This window comes from Syngnathoides biaculeatus, chromosome 6, assembly GCF_019802595.1.
Source record: "Syngnathoides biaculeatus isolate LvHL_M chromosome 6, ASM1980259v1, whole genome shotgun sequence".
Classification (NCBI taxonomy): Eukaryota; Metazoa; Chordata; class Actinopteri; order Syngnathiformes; family Syngnathidae; genus Syngnathoides; species Syngnathoides biaculeatus.
Window position 1 is genome coordinate 6,023,488 of NC_084645.1, and position 24,237 is coordinate 6,047,724.

Consider the following 24,237-nt stretch of genomic DNA (forward strand, 5'->3'; position numbering starts at 1 on the left):
ACATAGACTGGTTAAAAAAAAGGATATGATATTCAATGTCTTATGTTACAGATTTATATATATTATATATTCACCAACCTGAACACTGAACTCCTCGTGGTGGAGGGAATCCCTGCGAAAAAAAAAAAAAAAAAATTCTATAGAACATTTCTAAAGAATTTCTAAAGAACTATAAAACTTTCGGACCCAAGTCCAATAATTTTTTCTATAGAAACTCTATAGAAAATCACAGCCAAAGTTCTATAGAAGAAGTTGTTCTGTACAAATTCTATAGAATTTCAATACAAAATTTTTTTGCAGGGATCTTTGCATTGTACAATCGTTAGCATAGCATATTTGTTGCTACTGCCCCAAACCTCAGAAAAGATTGCCCCTGAGTTTATTTTGAATTAAATGAAGACAAAAAATGTCGACTACAAGGGCGAGTTGCCACTTTTAAAAGAAGCGTTTCACTCTGTCCGATGACGCGGCCAAACCGGAAGCAAAAGAACGTGAGCTTAAACCATGTAGTACGATTGTACAATCATTAAAAAAAAAAGGGATAGCGCACACAATTGAAATGCTCGCTTTTTTTTTAAGTGCCCATAACGCTCATTTATACGTAGTTTGAGCTTTCGTTTTGATCACGACCTGACGCTACGAAGAGCTCTTAGCACGGTGGACCTTGCCCTCAAAGTGCTGAAAATGGACTGTTTTCATCTGACATCACATAACTTCCGGTTTAGAAAACGGTCGCCCTTTTGGATGGGTGAATTTGAGTAAACTAACGGTAACTAACACCAACCTTAGCAGTGTGGAGACAGGTTGCTTACAATGGATACCGCTGCATCACGAACCCTGCCATTGATAACTTAATCGTAGGCCTCCAGACCTTTGTAATTCTTCAGTTGGTCCATGGTAAAAGCACTTGTCGAGAAGAGGAGATAGTTGAGGATGTCTGCATAGATTACTGACACCCACAGTTAGAAATTCTTGCTCCATTTGTGTTTCTCCAAGGCATATGGATCAATATTGTTGATCAAAGCACACTTCTTGTCTTAACGGTTTCATGAAACAACATCTAATGAGCCCCGATAACTTTCCAAAGTCTTTTTAGCCATTATGCGTCATTTTTAACAGAGGTATGAACATTTGTGTAACTCAGGTCTGTATGCAAAAGCAACAGAGTGAACCCATCCAACATGGCGGCGATTGTAAACACTGCCCGGATGAGGTCTTGTGATTGAAAACAGTCTATAATGAGAAATAAAGGGAACCAAGACTCTGAGGATTCAAAAAATGTTTTTTCACAAATGCCATGGATGGCACATGCTGTGGGAGCAAGATGAGATCACTGTTCATGAATGCAGGAGGCACCAGAACTGAACCAATTCATCAATGATGAGTTTGACAGTGATGCACAAAATGTAGCTTCGATGGATATTTTTAAGACTGGAGATGAGTCAGATGCTTCTTTTGAAGTCTTGGCCAAGGATGTAAAATGTAGTGAATAAAATGCACTATGCACAAATGTTTTATGCACAAATATTTAATGTAAAAAATGCTCAAGTTAAACATTGTTCAATAATTTATTTATTTAAGACTAATATGTGTTATCAACAGTATTAATAAAATGTTATGCCATCACTGAGCATTTATTTGAGTTGGTTGAGGGATTCTGTTCTGACAATTGCGGGGACCAGGACAAGCGTGTCCTGTGGCCTGTCCCAAGTTATATATTACCGCTGTGTCAGTATATGCACAAAGATTATTATTATTAGTGATTGTTGTACAGAAGTTTTTTTGGAGAAACAATACAAGTACAAACAATAAAGGTACAAACCTAGCAAAATAGAAATCCAGATAATTCCTAATATTTTGAGCATATAGATAGCAGCAAATTGGTGGTGTGCATTGTACATTTGTAGAAGGGTTTTCCCGATTTTTTTAGGTCAACTTTGGGGGTGTGAATTATACTTCTGGGTGCATTATACTCGAGAAATTACGGAGTTGATGGCATGGACATAAAGGCATGTTCTTTGCAAGGTGGCCTCCTATTTAGGGTGTCTCTTTTGCTTTCTTTGCATACATTGACATGCGACATAGGGCAAAATTAGAGGTAGTGAAGGCTAAACAAGAGGAATATCAAGATGGCGCCTACCAACGTTCGGCACGTTCTCCCTGGTATTGTTTATGTTTGTGTGTTTTTTGGGCATTTTGGGACTCAAGTACACAAGACAGGACTTGCTAACTATCAGAGAGTCTTCTCCGGACTTTTTTTCATCAACTCTTGCCATCTCGCTGAATCTTTTTCTAGAGTTGCTCGTTGACGCGCTCTTCAAAGCCTCACACGAGGACGCGAACCGGTACACAAGTTTGCCTGGGAAAGAGGTGACAACGACCAACGCTTTCGACGATCCATCTTGTGAAATTCAGCTCCTGATTAAGACCTGCCAAGACTTTGGACGTTCTGCGGCTTTGTGCTTCACGGAGACTTGGCTTTGTGGACGAGTGCCCGATGTCGTCATCACGCTCCCCGGCTTTCTCCTCCATCATGCGGACCGTGTCACTGAGCTAACATGAAAATTGAAAGGTGGTGGAATATGTTTTTATATAATCAAGAAATGGACGTTACACAGCTCAGCACACACTGCAGCCCGCTTTTAGAGTCGCTGTTTTTTAACTGTAGGCTTTTTAATTCGTCACGTGTGTTCACATCTGTCATCCTAGTCAGTGTTTATATTCTGCCTCAAGCTAGCATGAACGCAGCACTGCTAACGCTCGCTGAGCAGATAAACGAGAATGTGGAAAAAACACCCAGATTCGCTGCTCATTCGCCTATGTTATTTTAACACAGCTAAAGTTAAACACGAACTCCCTAAATGTAAGCAGCACGTGAAATGTTCGAGGGCAAAAAACACTCTAGACCAGGGGTGCTCAATGTGTCGACGGGTCGATCGCGAGGCAGTCTTGGTCGATCGCGGGACTGCGTGCCAAAAAAAAAAAAAACAGTAGCCAATGGTCTCTCTAACCTGCACGTGTGCAATTGTGCAGTCTCTACACAGAGATATTCTGCGATGCGCGCAAAAAAAAAAAAAAAATCCAATGCAAATTGAAAGCAAAACATACAGCTATTCAGTTTGTGGCATTTTGCACAGCACACGGAAACTTTCTCTAACAACCACTGCTCCGCTCTGTTTTCCTAGTTTACCTTACACCCGCCAGCCTGCCTTCTTAAAGACGTACACTCAGAATTATAGATGTTACAGTACTTACGCCGCCCATCAATGTGTTTTATAATGGACGAGATTTTATCTTTTCTGAGTGGGAAAGGTCTGGTCTGAAGCCACTGTAGAAAGCGCAGGATGAGATAGTGTGTAATATTAAAATTCCACCTTGGCACAGCCTGATCCAGGATGAAAGCACAGACAATACAGCGCTCAAAAAGCTAATTCTGTATTTTAAATATAAGAGGCAACACAACATTAACCTTAAAATGGTCTGGCAGGATCATCATCATCAGCTGCCCCCAAACCACCTACCCCTGCCATTTGTAGCTTGCGAGAGGCTGGCTGTTCGAAAAGTAGATCTTGGTGTAAAAAAGTCTGGGCACCCCTGCTCTAGACCATTGTTATACATCAGTCAAAAATGCATATCGTGCAATCCCCCCCGTACCCATTGGCTCCTCTGATCACTGCTTGCTGTACTTAATATCTACATACAGGCAGCACTTAAATGTGCAAAGCCAAGTAAAATCAGTGAAAAAGTGGACCAACGAGGCACAATTTGAACTTCAAAGCTGCTTTGACTGCACAAACTGGAGTGTCTTTGAAAATTCGGCATGCAGCTGTAATGAATTCACGGATATTGTTCCCGTATATGTCAGTTTCTGTGAGGAGGTGTGTGTACCAACGAAAACTTTTTGCACATTCAATAGCAACAAGCCATGGTTTTCTGCCAGGCTAAAGAGATTGCATATCGTAGTGTGGACAGTGCCCTCTACAATCGCAGTAGAAACCAAGCTGAATAAAGAAATTGACATTGCAAAGAGGGACTATGCAGATAAACTGGAAAGACATCTCGGCGCGAATGACTCCAAATCAGTTTGGCACAGATTACAATCGCTCACTAACTACAAGCGAAATTCACCCCGGGTAGAAAACAAGAGCAGGCTATTCGACGACCGAAATAGCTTTGACTCCAGATTTGAAATAGACACTCCCACACCTGCACCCACCAGCTGCACCACAAGCCGCACCACCTTCCACTCCACCGTTTAACATCCTTAAAAGCAATGTTAGACAGATCTTCAAACAACAAAACATCAACAAAGCGCAGGGCCCGGATCTTGTGTCCTCATCCTGCCTCAAAGTCTGGTTTAGACCATCTTGCTCCTGTCCTCACAAAGATCTACAACAGGTCTCTACAATTGTGTGAAGTACCAACCTGCTTCAAACGCTCCACCAGTCCCCAACAAAGCAGCAGTCTCAGGTGTTAATGACTTGTTGCCTTGACATCTGTGGTCACGAAGTCCTTTGAACACCTTGTGCTGGACAACCTCAATAGCGTCACAGGTCTCCAATAGACCCACTGCAGTTTGCCGATTGACCTAACAGGTGTGCGGATGATGCCGTCAGCATGGGTCTGCACTTCATCCTTGAACATCCTATGCGAGGATCCTGTTCGTGGACTTCAGCTCCGCTCTCCTCCAAACTTCTTCAGCTTAGCGTCTCGCCTGCCATCTCCGAGTGGATATACAACTTCCTGATGGGCAAGGCACAGCAGGTGAGGCTGGGGGACACCACCTCATCCATGCACACTATCAGCACCAGGGCACCCCAAGGTTGTGTCCTCTCCCCTCTGCTCTTCTCACTCTACATGAACGAATGCACCTTATGGCATCCGACTGTCAAACTCCTAAAGTTTCATCGGCCTCATCGAAGACGGTGACGAGTCTGCGTATCGACAGGAAGTGGCGAGACTTTAGCTTTGGTGTGGTCAACAAAACCTGGCGTTGAACACTAAAGACTGTGGAGATGATTGTGGACATCAGGAGGCAACCTTCACCACAGCTGCCCCTTATGCTGTCCAACTTCTTGGGTCAACTGTCGAGACCTTCAAGTTCTTGGGAATTACAGTCTCAGAAGACCTGGAGTGGGAGACAAACATAAACTCCATCCTCAAAAAAGCCCAGCAAAGGATGTACTTCTTGTGGCTTCCAAGGAAGCACAGCCTGTCACAAGAGCTGCTGAGACAGTTCTACACAGCGGCCATCCAATCAGTACTGTGTACCTCCGTCACAGTCTGATTTGGGGCCTCCACAAAAAAAGACAAACTCAGACTACAATGGACAATCAAAACCGCTGAGCGGATCGTCGGCACCACGCTACCCAACATTGAGGACTTGCACGTAACGCGAACTAAGTCCAGGGCAGGCAGGATCCTTTTGGATTCTCCACATCCTGGCCACCAGATCTTCCAGCTCCTTCTGTCAGGAAAGCGCGAGAGATGAATGAAACTCAAAAGTAGCAGGCATTCAAACAGTTTTTTTCCCCCTCTGCCAATTAAGTCATTAAATTCTTGATCAGCGAACCTACTATTTTTATGCCTTGTGCCATGTTAGGACACTCACTCACATCCTGCTGGTCCAATCAGTATTAGTACTAGTAATATATATATATTGTAGTCCGCACGATTCGTCAATTTAAACTGCTCCCTATGCACAAATGACATTGCAGTGGTCCATAACGGAAAACCACAAATGGGTAAAGGCACTTTGAACAAGCTTAATACAATGTGAGATGTTAACACACTTGGCTCTTGCCTGTTCTAAATGAAGAAGGTTTTATATGTTATCAGGAATAGTTATTTAAACAGAAATATCCATTGTTCTTTGTTCTTGTGTCTCTGTTGTGCCCTGTTCTTTGTGCTGAATGAATATCGTACCGGAGCAGCACCGACTGCGGGAGAAAAAATCCTTGTGTGTTTACAATAACGCTGATTCTGATTCTGATATGATGACAGGTACACCAGGTTGGACATGAAAGAAGGAGAAAAGGATCTCAACAGGTTGGCCAGACAGAGGGATAGAGATGGGAAAGATGTGCAGCAGGTAAGGGTGATTAAGGATAGCAATGGAAATGTGTTGACTGGTCCCAGTGTTGTGCTAAATAGATGGAAAGAATACTTCGAGAAGTTGATGAATGAAGAAAATAAGAGAGAAGGAAGAGTAGAAGAGGCAAGTGTTAAGGACCAGTAAGTGGCAATGATTAGTAAGGGGGAAGTTAGAAAGGCACTAAAGAGGATGAAAAATGGAAAGGGAGTTGGCCCTGATGACATAACTGTGGATGTATGGAACCAATTTGGAGAGGTGGCTGTGGAGTTTTTCATCAACTTATTCAACAGAATACTCGCGGGCCAGAAGATGCCTGAAGAATGGAAGAAAAGTGCGCTAGTTTCCATTTTTAAGAACAAAGGCGATTTGCAGAGCTCTGGGAACTGTAGAGGAAGAAAGTTGATGAGCCACACAATTAAGTTATGGGAAAGAATAGTGGAGCATATACTCATGACAGAAGTAAGTATTTGCAAACAACAATATGGTTTCATGCCTAAAAAAAAGTACCACAGATGCATTATTTGCCTTGAGGATGCAAGTTGAAAAGTAAAGCAAAGGTCAGAAGGAGCTACAATTTGTCTTTGTGGATCTAGAGAAAGCCTATGACAGAACGCAAAGAGAGGAACTGTGGTACTGCATGCGTACGTCTGGTGTGATGGAGAAATATTTCATAATAGTACAGGACATGTATGAGGGCAGCATAACAGTGGTGAAGTGTGCCGTAGGTGTGACAGAAGAATTTAAGGTGGAGATGGGAATGCATCAGGGATCAGCTCTGAGCCCCTTCATGTTTGCTGTGGTAATGGATAGGTTGACAGATGATATTGGAGTGCGATTCGCTCGGACTATGGTGTTCGCAGATGATATTGTGATATGCAGTGAAAGCAGGGAGCAGTTGGAGGATTAATTAGAAGGAGGCATGCATTGGAAAGAAGAGGAATGAAAATTAGCCGAAGTAAAACAGAATATATGTCCGTGAATGAGAGGGTTGGAGGGGGAAGAGTGAGGCTCCAGGGAGAAGAGATAGCAAGGGTGGACAACTTAAAATATTTGGGGTCAACAATCCAGAGCAATGGTGAGTGTGGTAAGGAAGTGAAGAAACGGGTCCAAGCAGGTTGGTACAGCTCGCGGAAGGTGTCTGGTGTATTGTGACAGAAGGTTCTCTGTTGGGATGAAATGCAAAGTTTATAAAACAGTGGTGAGGCCAGCCAGGATGTACGTATTAGAGACAGTGGCACTGAAGAGACAACAGGAAGGAGAACTGGAGGTGGCAGAAATGAAGAAGTTGAGGTTCTCGCTTGGAGTGAGCAGGTTGGATAGGATTCGAAATGAGCTCATTAGAGGGACAGCCAAAGTTGGATGTTTTGGAGACAAGATTTGAGAGAACAGACTTTGATGGTTTGGACATGGAGCTGCTAGGCAAAAGAGCGAGAGAAAGGCCAAAGAGAAGGTTGATGTTTGTTGTGAGGGAAGACATGAGGGCTGTTGGGGTTAGAGAGGAAGATGCAGGAGATAGACTTAGATGGAAAAAGATGACACGCAGTGGTGACCCCTAATGGGACAAGCCACCGTGAAAAGAAGAAGAAGATCACACAAAGGCATGTTAAATAAATCTCAATTAGCTCAAAAGCCTGTCTCTTGAAGTAGTATTTGCTTTTTCCTCAGACCCAGAGATTCAGGTCAAGACCGTTTCTGTTTTTCAGCAAAATTCAGGCCAAGTCCACACATTAAAACCAAAGAACTGATCAAATTCTAACTAACTGAGGCACCACGAAATGCAACAGAATATTAAAATATACAACTCAGACTATAATTTCCATCCACCGATCCATTTTCTAAGCCGCTTATCCTCACAAGAGTTGTGGGGAGTGCTGGAGCCTATCCCAGCTGTCAACGGGCAAGAAGGTGGCGGGGTACACCCTGAACTGGTTGCCAGCCATTTGCAGGGCGCATCGAGACAAACAGCCACACTCAATATCACACCTAGGGTCAATTTAGAGTGTCCAGTTTAAGTTGCATGTTTTTGGGATGTGGGAGGAAACCATAGTGCCCGAGAGAACATGCAAACTCCACACAGGTGGGTCCAGCATTGAACCCGGGACTTCAGAACTGAGAGGCCAACGCTTTCCAGCTGCGCCACCGTGCCACCTAGACTGCAATTTATTGTTCATTAGGTTATGATCTTGCTATATATGAGAGGTACTATCTTAATTTAAGGCTAACAGGGCAATACTTGCTCTTGAGTTTCACATGTGGCTTCTCTTCATTTCTCACTCCAGCACAACTTGCATCAATCACCTCCAGTTACAGTGTTTGTTTGTCAAAGGACTGAGGACCTTCAAAATCAATGATCAAACAATAACCATGGCAAAATGTGAAACATTAGGCAATTAGCTTTTGTACATATGCAAAACCATCACATGCTTCACATGCATGTTGATTTCTGAATACTACACTTTATTTATATATTTAAACCAAGATAAGTGACTTTCAAGTGTAGTAACAAAACACATTTAATGAAAATAAAAAAATGCGATAATTTTATACTAGAATATCCAAACTTATACATAAAATGTAAAAGGTATTCCACAATATAATATCCTTGGGAAGATATTTTACTTTCTGTATGGTCCTTTATATACAATATTTCAAGGTTAAGAAAACATTGTCACACTGAACAAGAATGCACATTTAGATAAAGCCACAGTGGTTATTTTGAATTTTTTTTTTCTAACAAACATGAACTCCAATCAGGAGTTTTACCACTGTGTTTGTGATTGACTGGTATAATTCATAATTGGCACGAATGCTGTAACTCAGAGGGAGGCCTGTGTACAGTTTACAAACAGGCCTCTGATGGCACCCATCATGCTGAATCTGTTTGATGCAAGTCACATATCACAGCATTGTTTTTGGTTTGCAATCTGTTTTAAAACTCAGCTTTATAGGCTAGAAGATAACCATCATTGAACATGTAGAGCTTCTTTGTGATTGGATTGTAACTCAGACTGGCAACTCCTTTACTGATCTTCTCCAGTCGCAGCGCAAGTGTATTGTCCTCTTTGCCTGTTGCTGTATCAAAGGCATAGAAGACCTCTTCATTGGAATCATCCAAATAGCGAGTAGCATACAACACACCACACACCATGAAAGCATTGGTTGCTGCCTTCTTGAACAGCTTCGTTTCCCACGTCTGTGTGACATTGAGCGTTTCGGCCTCATTATCCCATGATATTTTACTTACCACTATATTACCATGACTAGCAACAGTGGCATATATGGCCCACAGGCCTGTCTCATCTGCCTCCACATCCACATCACTATTGGCCAGACAGTCAAAGTAACAATAAGGGAACTTTCTGTAATCCTTCCCAATTCTGGGAAGTTCAACCCTGGTAACAGCCTTGTTGTTGAGATCATAGCGGCAGATATCTGCAGAGCTGTAGCAGTGATAATACAGAGCCTCTCCATACAGGACAGCACTGGGGCCTTCAACAGCGTTAGTGTGGGTGTTGGATGGAGCCAAGACAACATCCTTGTGGTGAGCAGAGGCCATGAAGTCTTCGTAAGATTCATACATTCTCAGGACATTGCCAGATATGTGGCTGTGGAGCAAGGGCTGAATCCAGAAGCTGTTTTTCAGGCCCTCTCTGTCCATTAGGGCTTGTTGACCCCATGACCCAGTGATGATGTTTTTACCGTATGGACTGATTTTCGTTGTGACTGGTACACTGATATTGGAGAGGAGGCCCTTAAGGCAATACCTATGTTGACCTGAAAACAATCAAAGAAAAGTGATGAACCTAAAATCATAAAGCAAACTTTCTCTGGAGTTAAACCACACTATTACACACGAATGTTTTGTATCCATATAACATCACAATGAAGAGGAACTTCAAATTATGACAGCCTAAAAAAATACCTTTGAAATCTCTGGGGATTGACAAGCATGATTCAACACTGTTTTTCAGGTAGCGGAGTCTCTCTTTTACAGTCTTCATGTTGATTGAGTTTGCCATATGCATCATGCCAACGTCTCTTTGCAGTTTGTGGACCTAAAGTGACACAAAGTTTCAATAATCATGTATATTCTACTCGAAAACAGGAGGCGATATTTGGCTTTTTTTTTTTTAATCATGTTTTGGGTCAAATTGCAGGATGAACCTAAACTTGACATTCATGAGAACATCCTGTCTGAAGTCTCATAATGACAACATAGTGTTGATCATTTATCAGTAGTCTTGGTCTCATTATGTCAAAATGTTAACAGCATGATAAAGAGAACTACTGTTTCAATAACAATTCTAGTTGAAGCAGGAAATGTATTGGTCGATTCATGGATCAGAAACCTATTTGGAATTTTGCCATTCAGTTCGTTTGTGCAAAAGCACAAAAACGCTGAACAGATGCATTTTAAACTTTGGAGAAGGTCAATTTCACTTCACCTGTAAAGGTACGAGTCCATTTTACCTTCATCTTGAAATTTCACCTAAAAGATGAACCCCAGGTTTTAATGCATCATCTTCACTATTGTTGTGTTCCAGGCTTTTGGATAACATTTTTTTCATTAGATTGACTTTTATTTTTTAATATCATACTCTTTGACTATTTTGACTATTTGTGATTGATTGCTACGTGGTCTGGTATACCTCTTTTGAAAGTTTTGTTGTTTCGGCGTTGTTCACTTGAATGGAAATGCTAATTATGTCGGTTTCCAGCTTGCTGAGTTCTTCACCCAGCTGCCGCAGGGACAAAGGAGAATATAGGCCCTTATAATTTAGGTACTGATAAGGCTCCAGCCGCTGTGTTATGTTATCAACCACTGCATGGATCTCAGGGAGACGCTGGTTTGACAGATGCACCTAATGGAAAAGAAAACTACTGATAACTGTGGATAAAGTGGCTAATTGAAACCAAATCAAGTTTGCATTGCAAACATTCTCCCCTAAAATGAGCGAACATAGCACATTTGCTTCAATTAAACACAGTCTGTCTGAGAGATGAAATATAGTTTAACCTTACCTGTTCTTGTAGACTCTTTAAGTTATCCTCACAAGATTCAACTTGCAGCAGTGTGACCTCATACTTCGCAGCAGGGAACAACCACATATTGGTGTTCACCTCACATGCACACGAACCATTTTTCAGCTGACCAGTTACCTGCTGGACCTGGCACTTACCCTGTCATTAAACATAAAGTGAGAGATGTTGGATAAAAGGGTTTGTTCTATTAAAAATAAAAACAACAACCACAAATTGCACCAGAATGCTGAAAAATTCCATTTCTAAGACTGAATGCTGGTTAATAGATGACTAGATATTATTATATCAGTTCTCAGTTACGTTACGCAAAATGCTCTCAAAAAACATTGCTACATATAACATTACTGCATTGTGTTTTCTGCTTGATTGGACAGCTATTGCTTGTTATAAACTGCATTTATAGAATACATTTCTCTTTTAAGGTTCATACTATGTACTCCATCTATGCATTTTCTGACCTGTTTATCCTCACGAGGGTCGCAGTAGTGCTGGAGCCTACCTATCCGAGCTATCATCGGGCAGGAGGTAGGTTACACCCTGAACTGTTTGCCAGCCAATCGCAGGGCACATGGAGACAGACAACAGTCACACTCAAAATCACAGCTAAGGGCAATTTAGAGTCAACAATTAATGCATATTTTTGGGATAAATTGCCCCATGGTGTAATTGTGAGTGGGAGGAAACCGGAGTGCCTGGAGAAAACCCATGCAGGCACGGGGAGAACATGCAAACTCCACACCGGCAGGGATTGAACCCTGGTTTTATAAACTCATTTTAGTTTATTATTATGATGTATCATCATATCATTTGAACCTTAATTTTCCTCTACTTGTTCAGAACCAGAAAGTGCAGTGAGAGATGACAATGGTATCATTATAGTCTCATAAAATCTGTTCACCCTCGCTTTTGTGAAATTTACATCTAACCTTATCCACAATTGTGAAAAACAAAAGCTTTCATTCACAAAATAATACACTCCAAGTCTTGTGTCACAGAATCTACAGTTTTATAACATTTGAATTTTTACGATCAGGCATTTTAGAAGCTAAAAAATGATTAAAAAGTGTTACAATTAAAATGAGTGCAGATAATTAAGTTATGAAGCAGAGAACAGATGTTACTCACTGTGGATGCCAGCAGGAGTAGAAAAAGCAGCATGCTGAAGGATGAAATAATGACGGACAGACACTGAGTTGAACTGTTGTACTATGATAACACTTCCTACTCTTCCTACAACATTTCTTGTGTGCACTTCATGACAAACCTGGTTGTAGTTTGCAGGACTCGCTTCCTATTCCCATAGATTCAGCAAACACAAAAGAGACGTGAAACTTTAAAAGGGGAAACAACCTCTTGAAATCATAGTTGGGCAACCGGTACCTTACGAAACTTTCATTATTTCCTAAAGAACACAAAATTCCCATTGTAGGGCACAGAAGATGGTCCTGTTTTCAAACATTATATCTCAGAAAAGGTGGTGAGTGAAGCCAAACATTTTGACCATATTTATGTTACTGCTGCATCTAAGTTTGCTTAATTTGATAGAGGTATTAATTTAATACAACTCAATTTTTTTACAGGCTGTTACTGTATTACTGTGTTGCTGCTATGACCCCTCACGGTTTCATGAAACAGTAATCTGGCGATAATGAGGCAGTCTTTTAAGACTTAATAATTTTAAAAAATAAACACTTCTCTGAGAGTATTTAATGTAAAAAGGTCTCAAGGATACTGGTATTCAGTACTTAAATAAAAGAACTGACAACATGTGAAAAAAAAAACTCTGGTAAAAATAAATATGAAGCCACTCTTTGAAGTAAAAGTACAAAATTATACACTTATAAATGAATCTACTTATGTTAAAAAAGTAAATTGATATTTTCCAGCCCAAAATTACAATCCATATAAGGAGATTGTGGTATCACTCTCGATTATTGGTCTACATTCTCTGGTGGCAGCAATGGACAAAACCAAAATGAAACAAGTAGCTTTAAATTTAAAAAGGTAAACATTTGTTTGTGTTTTTTTAAATGGTTTTATGGAGTGATACATGAAAATGGAAATTCTTGACTGAAACTGTTAAACTGAAAATGAGAACCCTAAGGCTGGAAAGTGAAAGCTGAAACACCAAAAGAGATTACATTGAGAGCTGATAACCTATAGAAATTGATTTCCGAAACATTTTGACTGAATTTCCATCCATCCATCCATTTTCTTTGCCACTTATCCTCTCAAGGGTTGCATGAGTGGTGGAACCCAACTATCTTCAGCCAGGAGGTGGGGTACACCCTGAACTGGTTGCCAGCCAATCGCAGGGCACATAGAAACAAACAATCAATCGCACACACATTCACACTTACAGTCAATTTTAGAGTCTTCAATTAATGCATGTTTTTAGTACATGGGAGGAAATCGGAGTGCCCGAGAAATCACACACAGGCATGGGAGAACATGCAAACTCCACACAGGTGGGCCCAGGATTTGAACCCTGGTCCTCAGAACTGTGAGCCAGACACTCAAGCCTGTCACTCCACCATGCTGCCTGAAAGGATATGTTGTCATCTAAATATAGTGAGTGAGTGAATGACTGAATAAACAAACAAACAAACAAATAAATAAATAAATATATAAATAGATGAATGAATGAATGAATGAATAAATAAAAATGAAATAAATAAATAAATACATACATATATACATACATAAATATAAAAAGGTGGCACGGTGGATCAGCCGGAAAGGTCTCGGGTTCAATCCCACACCAGCCTGTTTGGAGTTAGCATGTTCTCCCCGTGCCTACGTGGGTTTCCTCTGGGCACTCCAATTTCCTTCCACATCCCAAAAACATGGAATATTAATTGGACACGCTAAATTGCTCCCAGGTGTGATTGTGAGTGCGGTTGTTTGTCTCTATGTGCCCTGCGATTGGATGGCAACTAGTTCATGGTGTACTCTGCCCCCTGCCCATTGACAGCAAACTCCACACAGGCGGGGCCGGGATGGAACCCGGGTCCTCAGAAATGTGAGGCGAATGTGTGCCGCCCACTTCAAAAACTTTTTTTTTTTAGCCATTCAGAACTGGATTTGCTGGTGTGTTTCGGATGGTTAACCTGCAGCATTATCTAAGAGCACTTGAGTTTGAGGGGACGAACTGATGGGTGGACGTTCTCCTTCAGGAATTTCTGGTACACAGCAGAATTCACTGTTCCGTCAAACAAACCTATTTGTCCTGGTCTTGAGGCAGAAAAGCAACCCCAGACCATCACTCTGCCACTACCGTGCTTCACTGTTGGCATAATATTCTTTATATCAATTGTTACGTCATTTTAACACCAGATGTAATGGGTTGCACAGCTTCCAAAATGTTCAGTTTTTGACTCACAAGTCCACAGAATGTTTCTCCAAAAGTCTTGAGGATCATCAAATGTTTTTTGGCAAATGTGAGATTAGCCTTTATATTCTTTGCTAACAGCAGAGGTTTTCACCTGGGAAGTCTCCCATCGATACCATTTTTGGTCAGTGTGTTACTTCTGGTTGAGTCACTGATGCCATCGAGGGTTGCAGGTCTTTAGATGTTGTTCAAGGTTCTTTTGTGACCTCCTGGATGAGTCGGCGTCACACTCTTGGAGTAATTTTAGTTGGTCTTCCACTCCTGGGATGGTATGCCACTATTCACGGTTTTCTCCATTTGTGGATAATGGCTCTGACAGTGGTTCACTGGAGCCCCAAAACCTTGGAAATGGCTTGTAACCTCTTCCAGACTGATGGAGGCCAATCACTTTTTTTCTCATTACTTCTTGTATTTCTTTGGATCATGGCATAATCCATTGGCTCTTGAAATCTTGTAGCCTACATCAAGTTGTCTGGCAGATGGTATTTAAGTGATTCGTTGATTCAACAAGTATGGTGGTAATCAGGTTTGGCTGGGCCTTGTGAACTTGAACGCGTCCTTCCCAAATTTGTGGTTAGTCACACTGCCTTTGTGATTTAACAGGGGGGGCAATTACTTTATAGGAGGTTTTGAGTTTTTGTGCCTTAAATCGTGAGGGATACGTTTAAAGAGTGAAAGGCTCAAATCAGCATTGCAGTGTTCTGCTTTCATTCAATTCTGGTCAGTATGTATCTGCATTAAAGCAAAAGAGATCCTGATAAGACAGCCGTGTTTTTATAGACCCGGAAAGAAAGGAATTTGTATGAGCCAGGGTGAGGCGTACAAACGATCCAATCTGAGATAGCCACTAGCTTGATTACGGTACAGCCATGCAGTTATAATTCATTGCCACACGGAAAGTTGAATGATCACAGTAAAAAAGAAAAAATCTTTGTTGGTAATTTTTTTTTTCATGTTAATCGTAGCTTGTTGAATGTGTGCCTTATTTAACTGTTACATCAATGATTGACTTATGGCACTATGGGTCTATGTCATTATTAAAACTTGAGTGTAGGGTCTGTTTAATAACCCCCAATTCAATTCAACTGAATATTCAACATTATCCAATTGTCATGAAATTGGGAGATGGGGTATGACCCAAATGCAGGACACGATTTTCGAGGGTGGTTTAATTCCAGGCAGAGGTCATGCACAGGTAAGAAGTCCAATAAGGGGAAAAGAACAAAAACATGTGGCAGAAGGCAAGGTCAAAAAATTTAAAAATTAGGTTGCATAACTATAACCCTGTAAGCCCAACGCTCGACAGCTGCACCAAAGTGCTGCCCCATGATATAGTATAGTATAGTATAGTAAACCAAAATATAGGAAGATCAAATTCACACTCTGAAAAAATGCAATCAAGAGATCTATAACATTTATATTTGTGGGGATTATAACATTGATTTGCTGAATCTAAATAAGAATAAATCAGAAGGAATTCATAAAAAATAATGTATCTTTTCCCAACAGTAGCTAAACCAACAAGAATAACATTCCATTGTGCCTCCCATTGTGTTTTTATTAATTATATGGAAAGTAAAATGGTAAATGGAATATTAATGAATGACATTAGTGATCAACTGCCTACATCATATTTAGGAATACAATGATGGAAAAGAAGGAATTAAAAGAAATTAAATATCAGGGAATAAAGATAGAATAATCTACAGATGCTTTAAAAAAATCATCTCATGAATTGGAAAAACTGAATAAAATAGATGGGAATAAAGATAGCATAAAAAGTGCATGTGTCACGACCGGGGCTCGAGGGCGGACCCAAATGCATGACTCCAGAGGCAAGCAGGTAGAGTACAGAAAGCCTTTATTCGGTCCGTGGTCATTGAGAATCAACGACCTGGCGGCGAACTAGTTGTCCCCCGTGTCCTATAATCAGCCGAAACAGGGTGCAGGTGTGTGCCGACTAATTGGCTGACCACGCCCAGCCTGGGGAGGATCCCAGGGGCATGACAGCATGGAATATTTGAAATAGTATTATTAGTAATAAACAAATAAATCAAACATCTCCTGAGCATTATTATTTACTTTCTAAGTAAATGATGATGATGGTGGATGATGTGAGACAATTGCTTGTACAAAAAATGTGTAAACTTGGATTTCACATCCAATAAAACCCCCAAGATTTATGGAACTGAAACCAGAAAGAGGAAGTGACCATTTTCAGGCTCTTTTACAAATGCAGAATTCACATGTGATGTTAATACAACCGTGGTGGCTTCATTCTCTTCTGCGCAATCATGAAGCTTTATATGATTATTGCTCTGTGTCCTCCAAACAAAATTAACAATAAATAAAAAAATAAGGCAGAACAGTAGTGGTACTGGTTTGAGCGTCTGTCTTACAATTCTAAGGACTGTGGTTCGAAACCCAGCTCCGCCTGTGTTGGTTTGCATGATGTTCGCGTGCCTGCATTGGTTTTCTCCAGGGACTCTGATTCCCTCCCACATCCCAAAAACATTCATTCATTGGACACAAAAAATTGACTAACACTGTGATTGTGTGTGCGAATGGTTGTGTGCTGATGTGTGCCCTATGTGTACATGGTGTACCCTGCTTCCTGCCCGAAGCAAACTTTTGCCATATAGATGAATGCTACCCGTACACCGACTTTGACATGGCAACAGATGAGTCAGGTGTGTGGCTCATTTACAGCACCACACAAAACTACGGTAATCTGGTTTTGTCCAAGGTGGAAGAAGGAGATCCACCTATGCTCAGCCAAACTTGGCACACCTCAATCTATAAACAGGGGGTTACCAACACTTTCATGGCCTGTGGCATCCTCTATGCTACACGCTATATAAGTCAGGATATGGAAGAGATCTTCTACTCATTTGATACCTCAACCGGAGTGGAGAGGTTCAACCTTGGTATTTTCATGAACAAGATGTGCCCTAATATTTTATTCCTGAATTACAGCCCAGTAGACCAGATGTTGCATGTCTATGTATTGCTAATATGGTCTCCTACAAGGCATTGTTTGAATAAAAAAATACTGCGAACTGCCTTCCGGTGTGTAAGGCTCTCGAGATTCGAGGTTGTCGCCTCGCCAAACATGAGGACCAATTTATTAGATATACATGCATATCGTAGTGGGGATAAGGCCCTCTACAATCGCACTATAAATCAGCAGACTAAATAAATTAAGATGGACTATGCAGTTAAAACATCTTGGCACTAATAAATCCAAATCAGTTTGGCACGGATTTCAATCACTCATTAATTACAAGCAACGTTCCCCCCAGTAGAAAACAAGACGACGGCTAGCAGACGACTTAAATAGCTTTTACAGCAGATTCGAAATAGACACTTCCACACCACGTACACACCAAGCCGCCCCACAAGCTCCACCGTTTAATATCCATGAAAAGGATGTCAGACAGATCTTTAAACAACAAAAGCTCAACAAAGCACCAGGCTCAGACCTTGTGTCATCCTACCTCAAAGTCTGTGGAGACCAACTTGCTCCTGTCTTCATGAAGTACTTTAACAGGGATCTTGAACTGTGTAAAGTACCAACCTGCTTCAAACGCTCCACTATTATACCGGTCCCCCAAAAAGCAGCAGTCTCAGGTCTTATTGATCACAGGCCTGTTGCCTTGACATCTGTGGTCATGAAGTCCTTCGAACGCTTTGTAATGGAGCAGCTCAAGAGCGTCACAGGTCCCCAGCAGCACCCACTGCAGTTTGCCTATCAAGCTAATAGGCCTGTGGATGATGCCGTCAACTTAGGTCTGCATTTCATCCTTGAAATTCTCGACAGCGAGGGTATCTATGTGAGGATCCTGTTTGTGGCCTTGAGCTCTGTTTTTAACACCATCATCCCTGAACTCCTCTCCTCCAGCTCAGCGTCTCGCCTGAATTTGAAAACCAAAAAAAAAAAATTAAAAATAAATATTTAGATAGCATAAAAGGTGCATGGAATATTTGAAATAGTATTATTAGTAATAAAAAAATAAATGAAACATGTTGCGGGCATTATTATTTATTTTCTGAGTGAATGATGATGATGATGATGGTGGATGATGTGAGACAATTTCTTGTACAAAAAATTTGTAAACCTGGATTTCACATCCAAAAACATCCCCAAGATTTATGGAACTGAAACCTGAAGAAGGAAGTCACAATTTTCAGGCTCTTTTACAAATGCAGAATTCACATGTGATGTTAATACAACGGTGGTAGTTTCATTCTTTTCTGTGCAATCATGAAGCTTTACATGATTATTGCTCTGTGTTCTCTGTTCAACATAACACAACAGGTGAGTTATATTTTTGTCCATTATAATGTCTCATTCATTACTAAAATCTAATCTAAAATCAGAATTATATATCTTTATACATTTTTTATGAACTTGTGTCTGTTTTCTCAGCTAAATTTACAAGATCGCTGTACGTGTGAGCTGACCAACAAAGAGAAGCCATTCCCTCAGGAGACACTGAAGTCAGTGAACGACAAGGCATTAAATTGCTCTCAAAATGTCACCCCTCAGAAGGTAACTTGCTGCAATGACTGTACACTGAAGACTGTATTGTGATGGCTGTATACACACACACACACACACATTTGCTCTTTACAGGCACTGGAACTTGAAAGTCTGATGCTCGGTTTGAAGCTCCGTTTGCCCCAACTTCTAAAAGATGTTTCAATACTGGAGAAGGAGGATGATGGGGAGCTATATGGAGCTATCAGCCTCCAGGTGATTGAGAATGAGCTCACTGAGATCAAACGTATGGTTAACAGTCTGAACAGAACCACCAAAGGACACCAATACATTGCCACTGGCTCTGAAAGAGAGGTGAGTTGAATTTTGTGACCAGAATATCCAGTTAACGTATTAAAAAAGACAGATTTTACGATGCCCACATATTTTTTCGTGTAATTTATGAAAATATGGAAGACAATACATGGTATTTAATCAGGATTTTTATGACTATTTGGAAGACCTGACTTGCAATATTGTATCTTATCGACCTTGAGAATGCCATATACAATAAGCAGCACACATTTCAATTGAATGTTTCTTTGTCCTTGGATTAAAAGCTGAATCACTGCAGTCACATTTCTTTAGTTAAATTCCGAATCGCTGTGGTCACTGATATAGTCATTCAAATTTTTTTTTTTTTAATGTTTATATTTTGTTTCAGCTGGTGGAACTGAGAGCAGAGCTGCAAGAGATGGAGCAGTATGATACCTTTCAGGTAGAAAGGCAACGTAAAGACAACCAGCGCCTGAAGAGAGCACTGGACGAGTGCAGGATTGAACGTGAACACAAAACACAGCCCACAGATCATCCAGAAAGTATGCAGACTGAACAAAATATTCATCTTCAACTGTCTCTAGAAAGCACTTCCACAAGAAAGCAATCATTTTAATCCTCCTGCTCACGTTTTGCTTGAAAAACAACAAGATATGTCGTATTGCCTGCGATTGGCTGGCAACCAGTTCAGGGTGTACTCTTCCTCCTGCCTGATGACAGCTGGGATAGGCTCCAGCACTCCTGTGACCCGTATGAGGATAAGTGGCTCAGAAAATGGATGGATGGATGGATGGATGAATGAATGGATGGATGGGTGGATGTTGTATTGCATACACTTGATTGTCAGTAAATGTAATCCCTGTTTCAATTTCCTTTTTTTCCTGTAGGTTTCTGTCCCCATGGTCGCTTTGTCAACATTACCGGGCCTGGGTTCTACTCGACAGGAAATGCTCCTGCCACCTACAAGTATGGAGGCTGGGGCCGTGACCCCAAACCAGGTTTAGGGAAAGAGAAGTGGTATTGGAGAGTGATGCTGACCAACAGCAATAGATATGGCCACTATATCAGTTTCTACACCAGCCTGAGTTCTCTGACTGTAGGAATAAACACACCAGGTATACATCAACTGATGGTGGCACAACACCATAACATAGAAATCCAAATCATATCTCTCAGAAAGCCATTCATACATATATGTTTTCTGTACCACTTCTTGTTCGCCCTGCTCCAATTAATCACCTGTTAATGACAAAGCTGACACAGAGACAGACAACAATTCACACCTACTGACAGCTTTTTTTTTACTTTAGGGATTTGGACAAATCAAATCAAATAATAATAACCATTATTATTAGAAGTAATGAGAAATATTCCAACTAGTTTGTACCAAAACTAGTGCATTTCTTATTCAGCCTTTTTAAACAGCATGATACACACATACATTATAATACACACAATTTCATTCATTGGCAATCAGGATTTCTCACTCACTCTCCACATATTCACAATTTTCCTGTGAGAACAAAGTAAATATCTTATAAATCAAATGTACTTCTCCATTAATGTTCAGATTTTACAGTATTTTTTATTGCAATTTTTTTTTTACAATCTTCACAATATTCAAAGTTATGTTTCTTATAGCCAGTAAGTATACATAAGTATATTCATACAGTATATCCTCATCTCATTTCAGGTAATGCCCAGATTCATCCAGCCAATCCAACGACCAACACCATTCAGGGACCAAATGTTGTTCTGTATGGCGAGGCCTTATACTACAACTGTTATAACAGTGATCAACTTTGTCGTTTCAACATAACATCCAAAACCATTTCCAACCTACAGTTACCCAAAGGCACCAGGTTCATTTTCCAATTTTTCTTGTTATGTTATGGGTCATTTTCATATAATCGGATCAATAATAGTAAAGACAGTCTAAATAAATAAATGAATAAATAAATAAATACAATTTGGATTTTTTTTTCATGCCATCTTGGGTTTATATATATATATATATATATATATATATATATATATAAATATATGTATTAAGTGTCATCCTGAAATAGTCATTTTTAAAGTCATATTTTGCAAAAGTAATTGATGATTTAAAAGTTTTAGGCATTCATTGAAAAGTCAGAGCCCAATTTCCACGGCCCACTAAAATAATCTTATGCAAGGCAGTAAAGACAAAAGTGCATAATATTAAAGACATAAATGTCTTTAGAAAAATTGTGTTAGTTGTACAATTAACATGTTGCCCTTCAAACTCTGAAAAGGAAATTGTCTAAATGATCCTCAGTACTCATTAAACCCATAACACTCTTTTCTTTAAACAGTCATTATAAAGGTGAAGATATGCAATACTTCCAACACTTTCACAAATTCATACTTCCAGTATTTTGGATTCAGTCATATCTCAGAAATATTATTTTACACCCTGTTATTGTATGAATGATTGTAAAAGACCCCCCCCTCCAAAAAAAAAAAAAAAATCTAATTTCTACCACTCATCCAAAGTCTCCCAGTCCACAAAACACATGTAGAATAATTGGGTGAACTCTGCAGAGGGTTTAGAGCTGGTCTAATGTTTGACTGCCAGGATGAAAACCACACTGCTCCTCTTGAATTTGAGGATCCTCCTTTCTAGGACCTCTGAATATACCTTACCAGGGAGGCTAAAGAGTATGATCTCCCTTTAGCTGTAAACCCCCCCCCCCCCCCCCCAAGAACTTCAGGGGAATCTCATTCCCCGTTGCCTTCGAGAAGTTTTTTAACCACCTCGGTGACCTCACCCTCAGAAATAGGAGAACCCGCCTCAGAGAACCCAGATTCTTGCTTTGGAAGGCGTGTCAGTGGAATAGAGGAGGTCTTCTAAGTATTCTCCTCACCAACTCACATAGTCCCGAGTCGAAGTCATCAGCACCTCATCCCCCAGGATAGACAGTGTTGATGGTGCTGAGGCTTCCCCCTCCTGAGACGTTAGATGGTGGAACAGAATTTCCTCGAAGCTGCCCAGCATGGTGGGAGAACTGGTTAGAGCGTTGGCCTCACAGTTCTGAAGACCAGGATTCAAACTTAGGCCCTGCCTGTGTGGAGTTTGTATGTTCTCCCCATGCCTGCGTCTGTATCCTATATGATTGGCATCAGGTAGGGCATCTGGCAGCAAAACCTTTGCTCCAATAAGTCAATATGGTTAGTTCACTAGCCATATGGAGAAAGTCCCACCCTGCAGCGTCTGGACAACAACAACAGACTTATTTTTCTTTTTACACCTAACAGTAAAAACGTTTTGACTTTTAAAAAGTATGAAAAGTGAATTGTTTTTCAAAAACAAAATTCAGTGGGTCATGTTTTTATCAATCAAGTTAAATGAAAATGACCCTTTCACTCCATATTCATAATGAGCAGAATGTATGAAAAAAAATTAACAATAAATAAATAAATCAGGCAGAACGGTAACGGTGCTGGTTCGATCGTCTGTCTTACAATTCTAAGGACTGCGGTTCAAAACCCAGCTCCGCCTGTGTGGGTTTGCATGTTCTTTGCGTGTCTGCATGGGTTTTCTCCAGGGACTCTGGTTTCCCCCCACATCCCAAAAGCATTCATTCATTGGAGACTAAAAATTGACCGTCAGTGTGATTGTGCGTGCGAATGGTTGTTTGCTGATGTGTGCCCTACGATTGGCTGGCAACCAATTCATGGTGTACTCTGCTTCCTGCCCGAAGAGATTTACGATAGGTGCGAGCATGCTTGCGACCCTTGTGAGGATAAGTGACTCAATGGATGGATGGATGGATGGATGGATGGATAAATAAATAAATCTCTTTTTCCACAGGTTCAATTCTAAGGCAAACTTTTGCCATATAGATGAATGCTACCCGTACACCGACTTTGACATGGCAACAGATGAGTCAGGTGTGTGGCTCATTTACAGCACCACACAAAACTACGGTAATCTGGTTTTGTCCAAGGTGGAAGAAGGAGATCCACCTATGCTCAGCCAAACTTGGCACACCTCAATCTATAAACAGGGGGTTACCAACACTTTCATGGCCTGTGGCATCCTCTATGCTACACGCTATATAAGTCAGGATATGGAAGAGATCTTCTACTCATTTGATACCTCAACCGGAGTGGAGAGGTTCAACCTTGGTATTTTCATGAACAAGATGTGCCCTAATATTTTATTCCTGAATTACAGCCCAGTTGACCAGATGTTGCATGTCTACTGTGATGCTAATATGGTCTCCTACAAGGCATTGTTTGAATAAATAAATACTGCGAACATTAGCCATAGAATCTGATTATACAGTTACTTCCATGTGCATAAGAATGTGTCAATAAAAGATCTTGAAAGGTGATCAAACACAACAAAAACTTCCACATATATCGTACAAAAAGTAAGGAAGTTTATGTTTGGTACATGATTTTGTTGTTGTTGTTGTGACTATACTATTTGGTAATAAATCTTATATAACTGGAAAACCTGTTACAATTTTAAATGGTCTCATACACACATTGGTCAGATGTGCAGTGGAGCTTAATATGTGGTTTATGCAGTTCGTCCTCACGTTCTTCACTGGTCTGGTCACACACCGCTGTGCCATACCATGTTTTTCTGTGGTAATCACCCTGGCAAGAACAGTACGCCTAAAATAATCCCACAAAATTTTAATTGGGTTGAGGTCAGAACAGCTTGCAGGGTATTCCGTCCTCTCATCTCCCACATTCTGGAGGTAGGTCGAAGCTGGAGTGAGTTATCATCTTAGAGGAAATCGTTTGGTCTGTCATAGGCGTGTCCTTCCCCGACCTCGGGCACACCAGCTCTGGAGAAAAGGCTTCCTACCTGCTTATCGTTCACCCTACTTACCATCCACATATATTGTTACG

The 24,237-nt window shown here is 40.7% G+C and overlaps 3 protein-coding genes across 5 annotated transcripts in view; 1 reads left to right on the forward strand and 2 right to left on the reverse strand.

Annotated features, from left to right (window-relative positions):
- Positions 1 to 1,892: 1,892 nt before the first annotated feature.
- Positions 1,893 to 23,844, forward strand: LOC133502737 (olfactomedin-4-like). Of its 2 annotated transcripts, XM_061823891.1 has the most exons (8): positions 1,893 to 2,572; positions 6,004 to 6,091; positions 18,958 to 19,080; positions 19,165 to 19,383; positions 19,733 to 19,886; positions 20,232 to 20,459; positions 21,038 to 21,206; positions 23,183 to 23,844. In XM_061823891.1, the coding sequence occupies exons 1-8, from the start codon at positions 2,559 to 2,561 to the stop codon at positions 23,616 to 23,618; spliced, it is 1,431 nt and encodes a 476-aa protein (XP_061679875.1). In that variant the 5' UTR covers positions 1,893 to 2,558; the 3' UTR covers positions 23,619 to 23,844. The 2 variants fall into 2 exon arrangements, with proteins under 2 accessions (XP_061679875.1, XP_061679876.1); XM_061823892.1 differs by lacking the exons at positions 1,893 to 2,572; positions 6,004 to 6,091 and adding an exon at positions 18,695 to 18,846.
- LOC133502738 (olfactomedin-like) lies at positions 8,531 to 12,419 on the reverse strand. 2 transcript variants are annotated; one of them, XM_061823893.1, is made up of 6 exons: positions 12,263 to 12,342; positions 11,596 to 11,679; positions 11,117 to 11,275; positions 10,744 to 10,956; positions 10,017 to 10,149; positions 8,531 to 9,868 (listed from the first exon to the last, which is right to left on the reverse strand). In XM_061823893.1, the coding sequence occupies exons 2-6, from the start codon at positions 11,650 to 11,652 to the stop codon at positions 9,024 to 9,026; spliced, it is 1,407 nt and encodes a 468-aa protein (XP_061679877.1). In that variant the 5' UTR covers positions 11,653 to 11,679; positions 12,263 to 12,342; the 3' UTR covers positions 8,531 to 9,023. The 2 variants fall into 2 exon arrangements, with proteins under 2 accessions (XP_061679877.1, XP_061679878.1); XM_061823894.1 differs by lacking the exon at positions 11,596 to 11,679 and having other exon boundaries at positions 12,263 to 12,419.
- ndrg4 (NDRG family member 4) overlaps positions 13,855 to 24,237 on the reverse strand; it is a 122,340-nt gene continuing 111,957 nt past the window's right edge. Inside the window, exon 19 of the transcript XR_009795564.1 lies at positions 13,855 to 18,442. The gene's annotated coding sequence lies outside the window, so the exon portion shown is untranslated. The remainder of the gene's footprint in view (positions 18,443 to 24,237) is intronic.

Excerpts from the sequence above, each read along its gene's own strand:
- LOC133502737 (XM_061823891.1), top strand. Across the intron at positions 19,384-19,732 it reads CCACTGGCTCTGAAAGAGAG|CTGGTGGAACTGAGAGCAGA; the intron begins GTGAGTTGAATT and ends ATTTTGTTTCAG. Across the intron at positions 20,460-21,037 it reads TGTAGGAATAAACACACCAG|GTAATGCCCAGATTCATCCA; the intron begins GTATACATCAAC and ends ATCTCATTTCAG.
- LOC133502738 (XM_061823893.1), bottom strand. The coding sequence starts at position 11,652 with ATGATAGCTCGGATAGGTAGGCTCCAGCACTACTGCGACCCTCGTGAG. Across the intron at positions 10,957-11,116 it reads TAAAGAGTCTACAAGAACAG|GTGCATCTGTCAAACCAGCG; the intron begins GTAAGGTTAAAC and ends CTTTTCCATTAG. Across the intron at positions 10,150-10,743 it reads CAACAAAACTTTCAAAAGAG|GTCCACAAACTGCAAAGAGA; the intron begins GTATACCAGACC and ends GTGTCACTTTAG.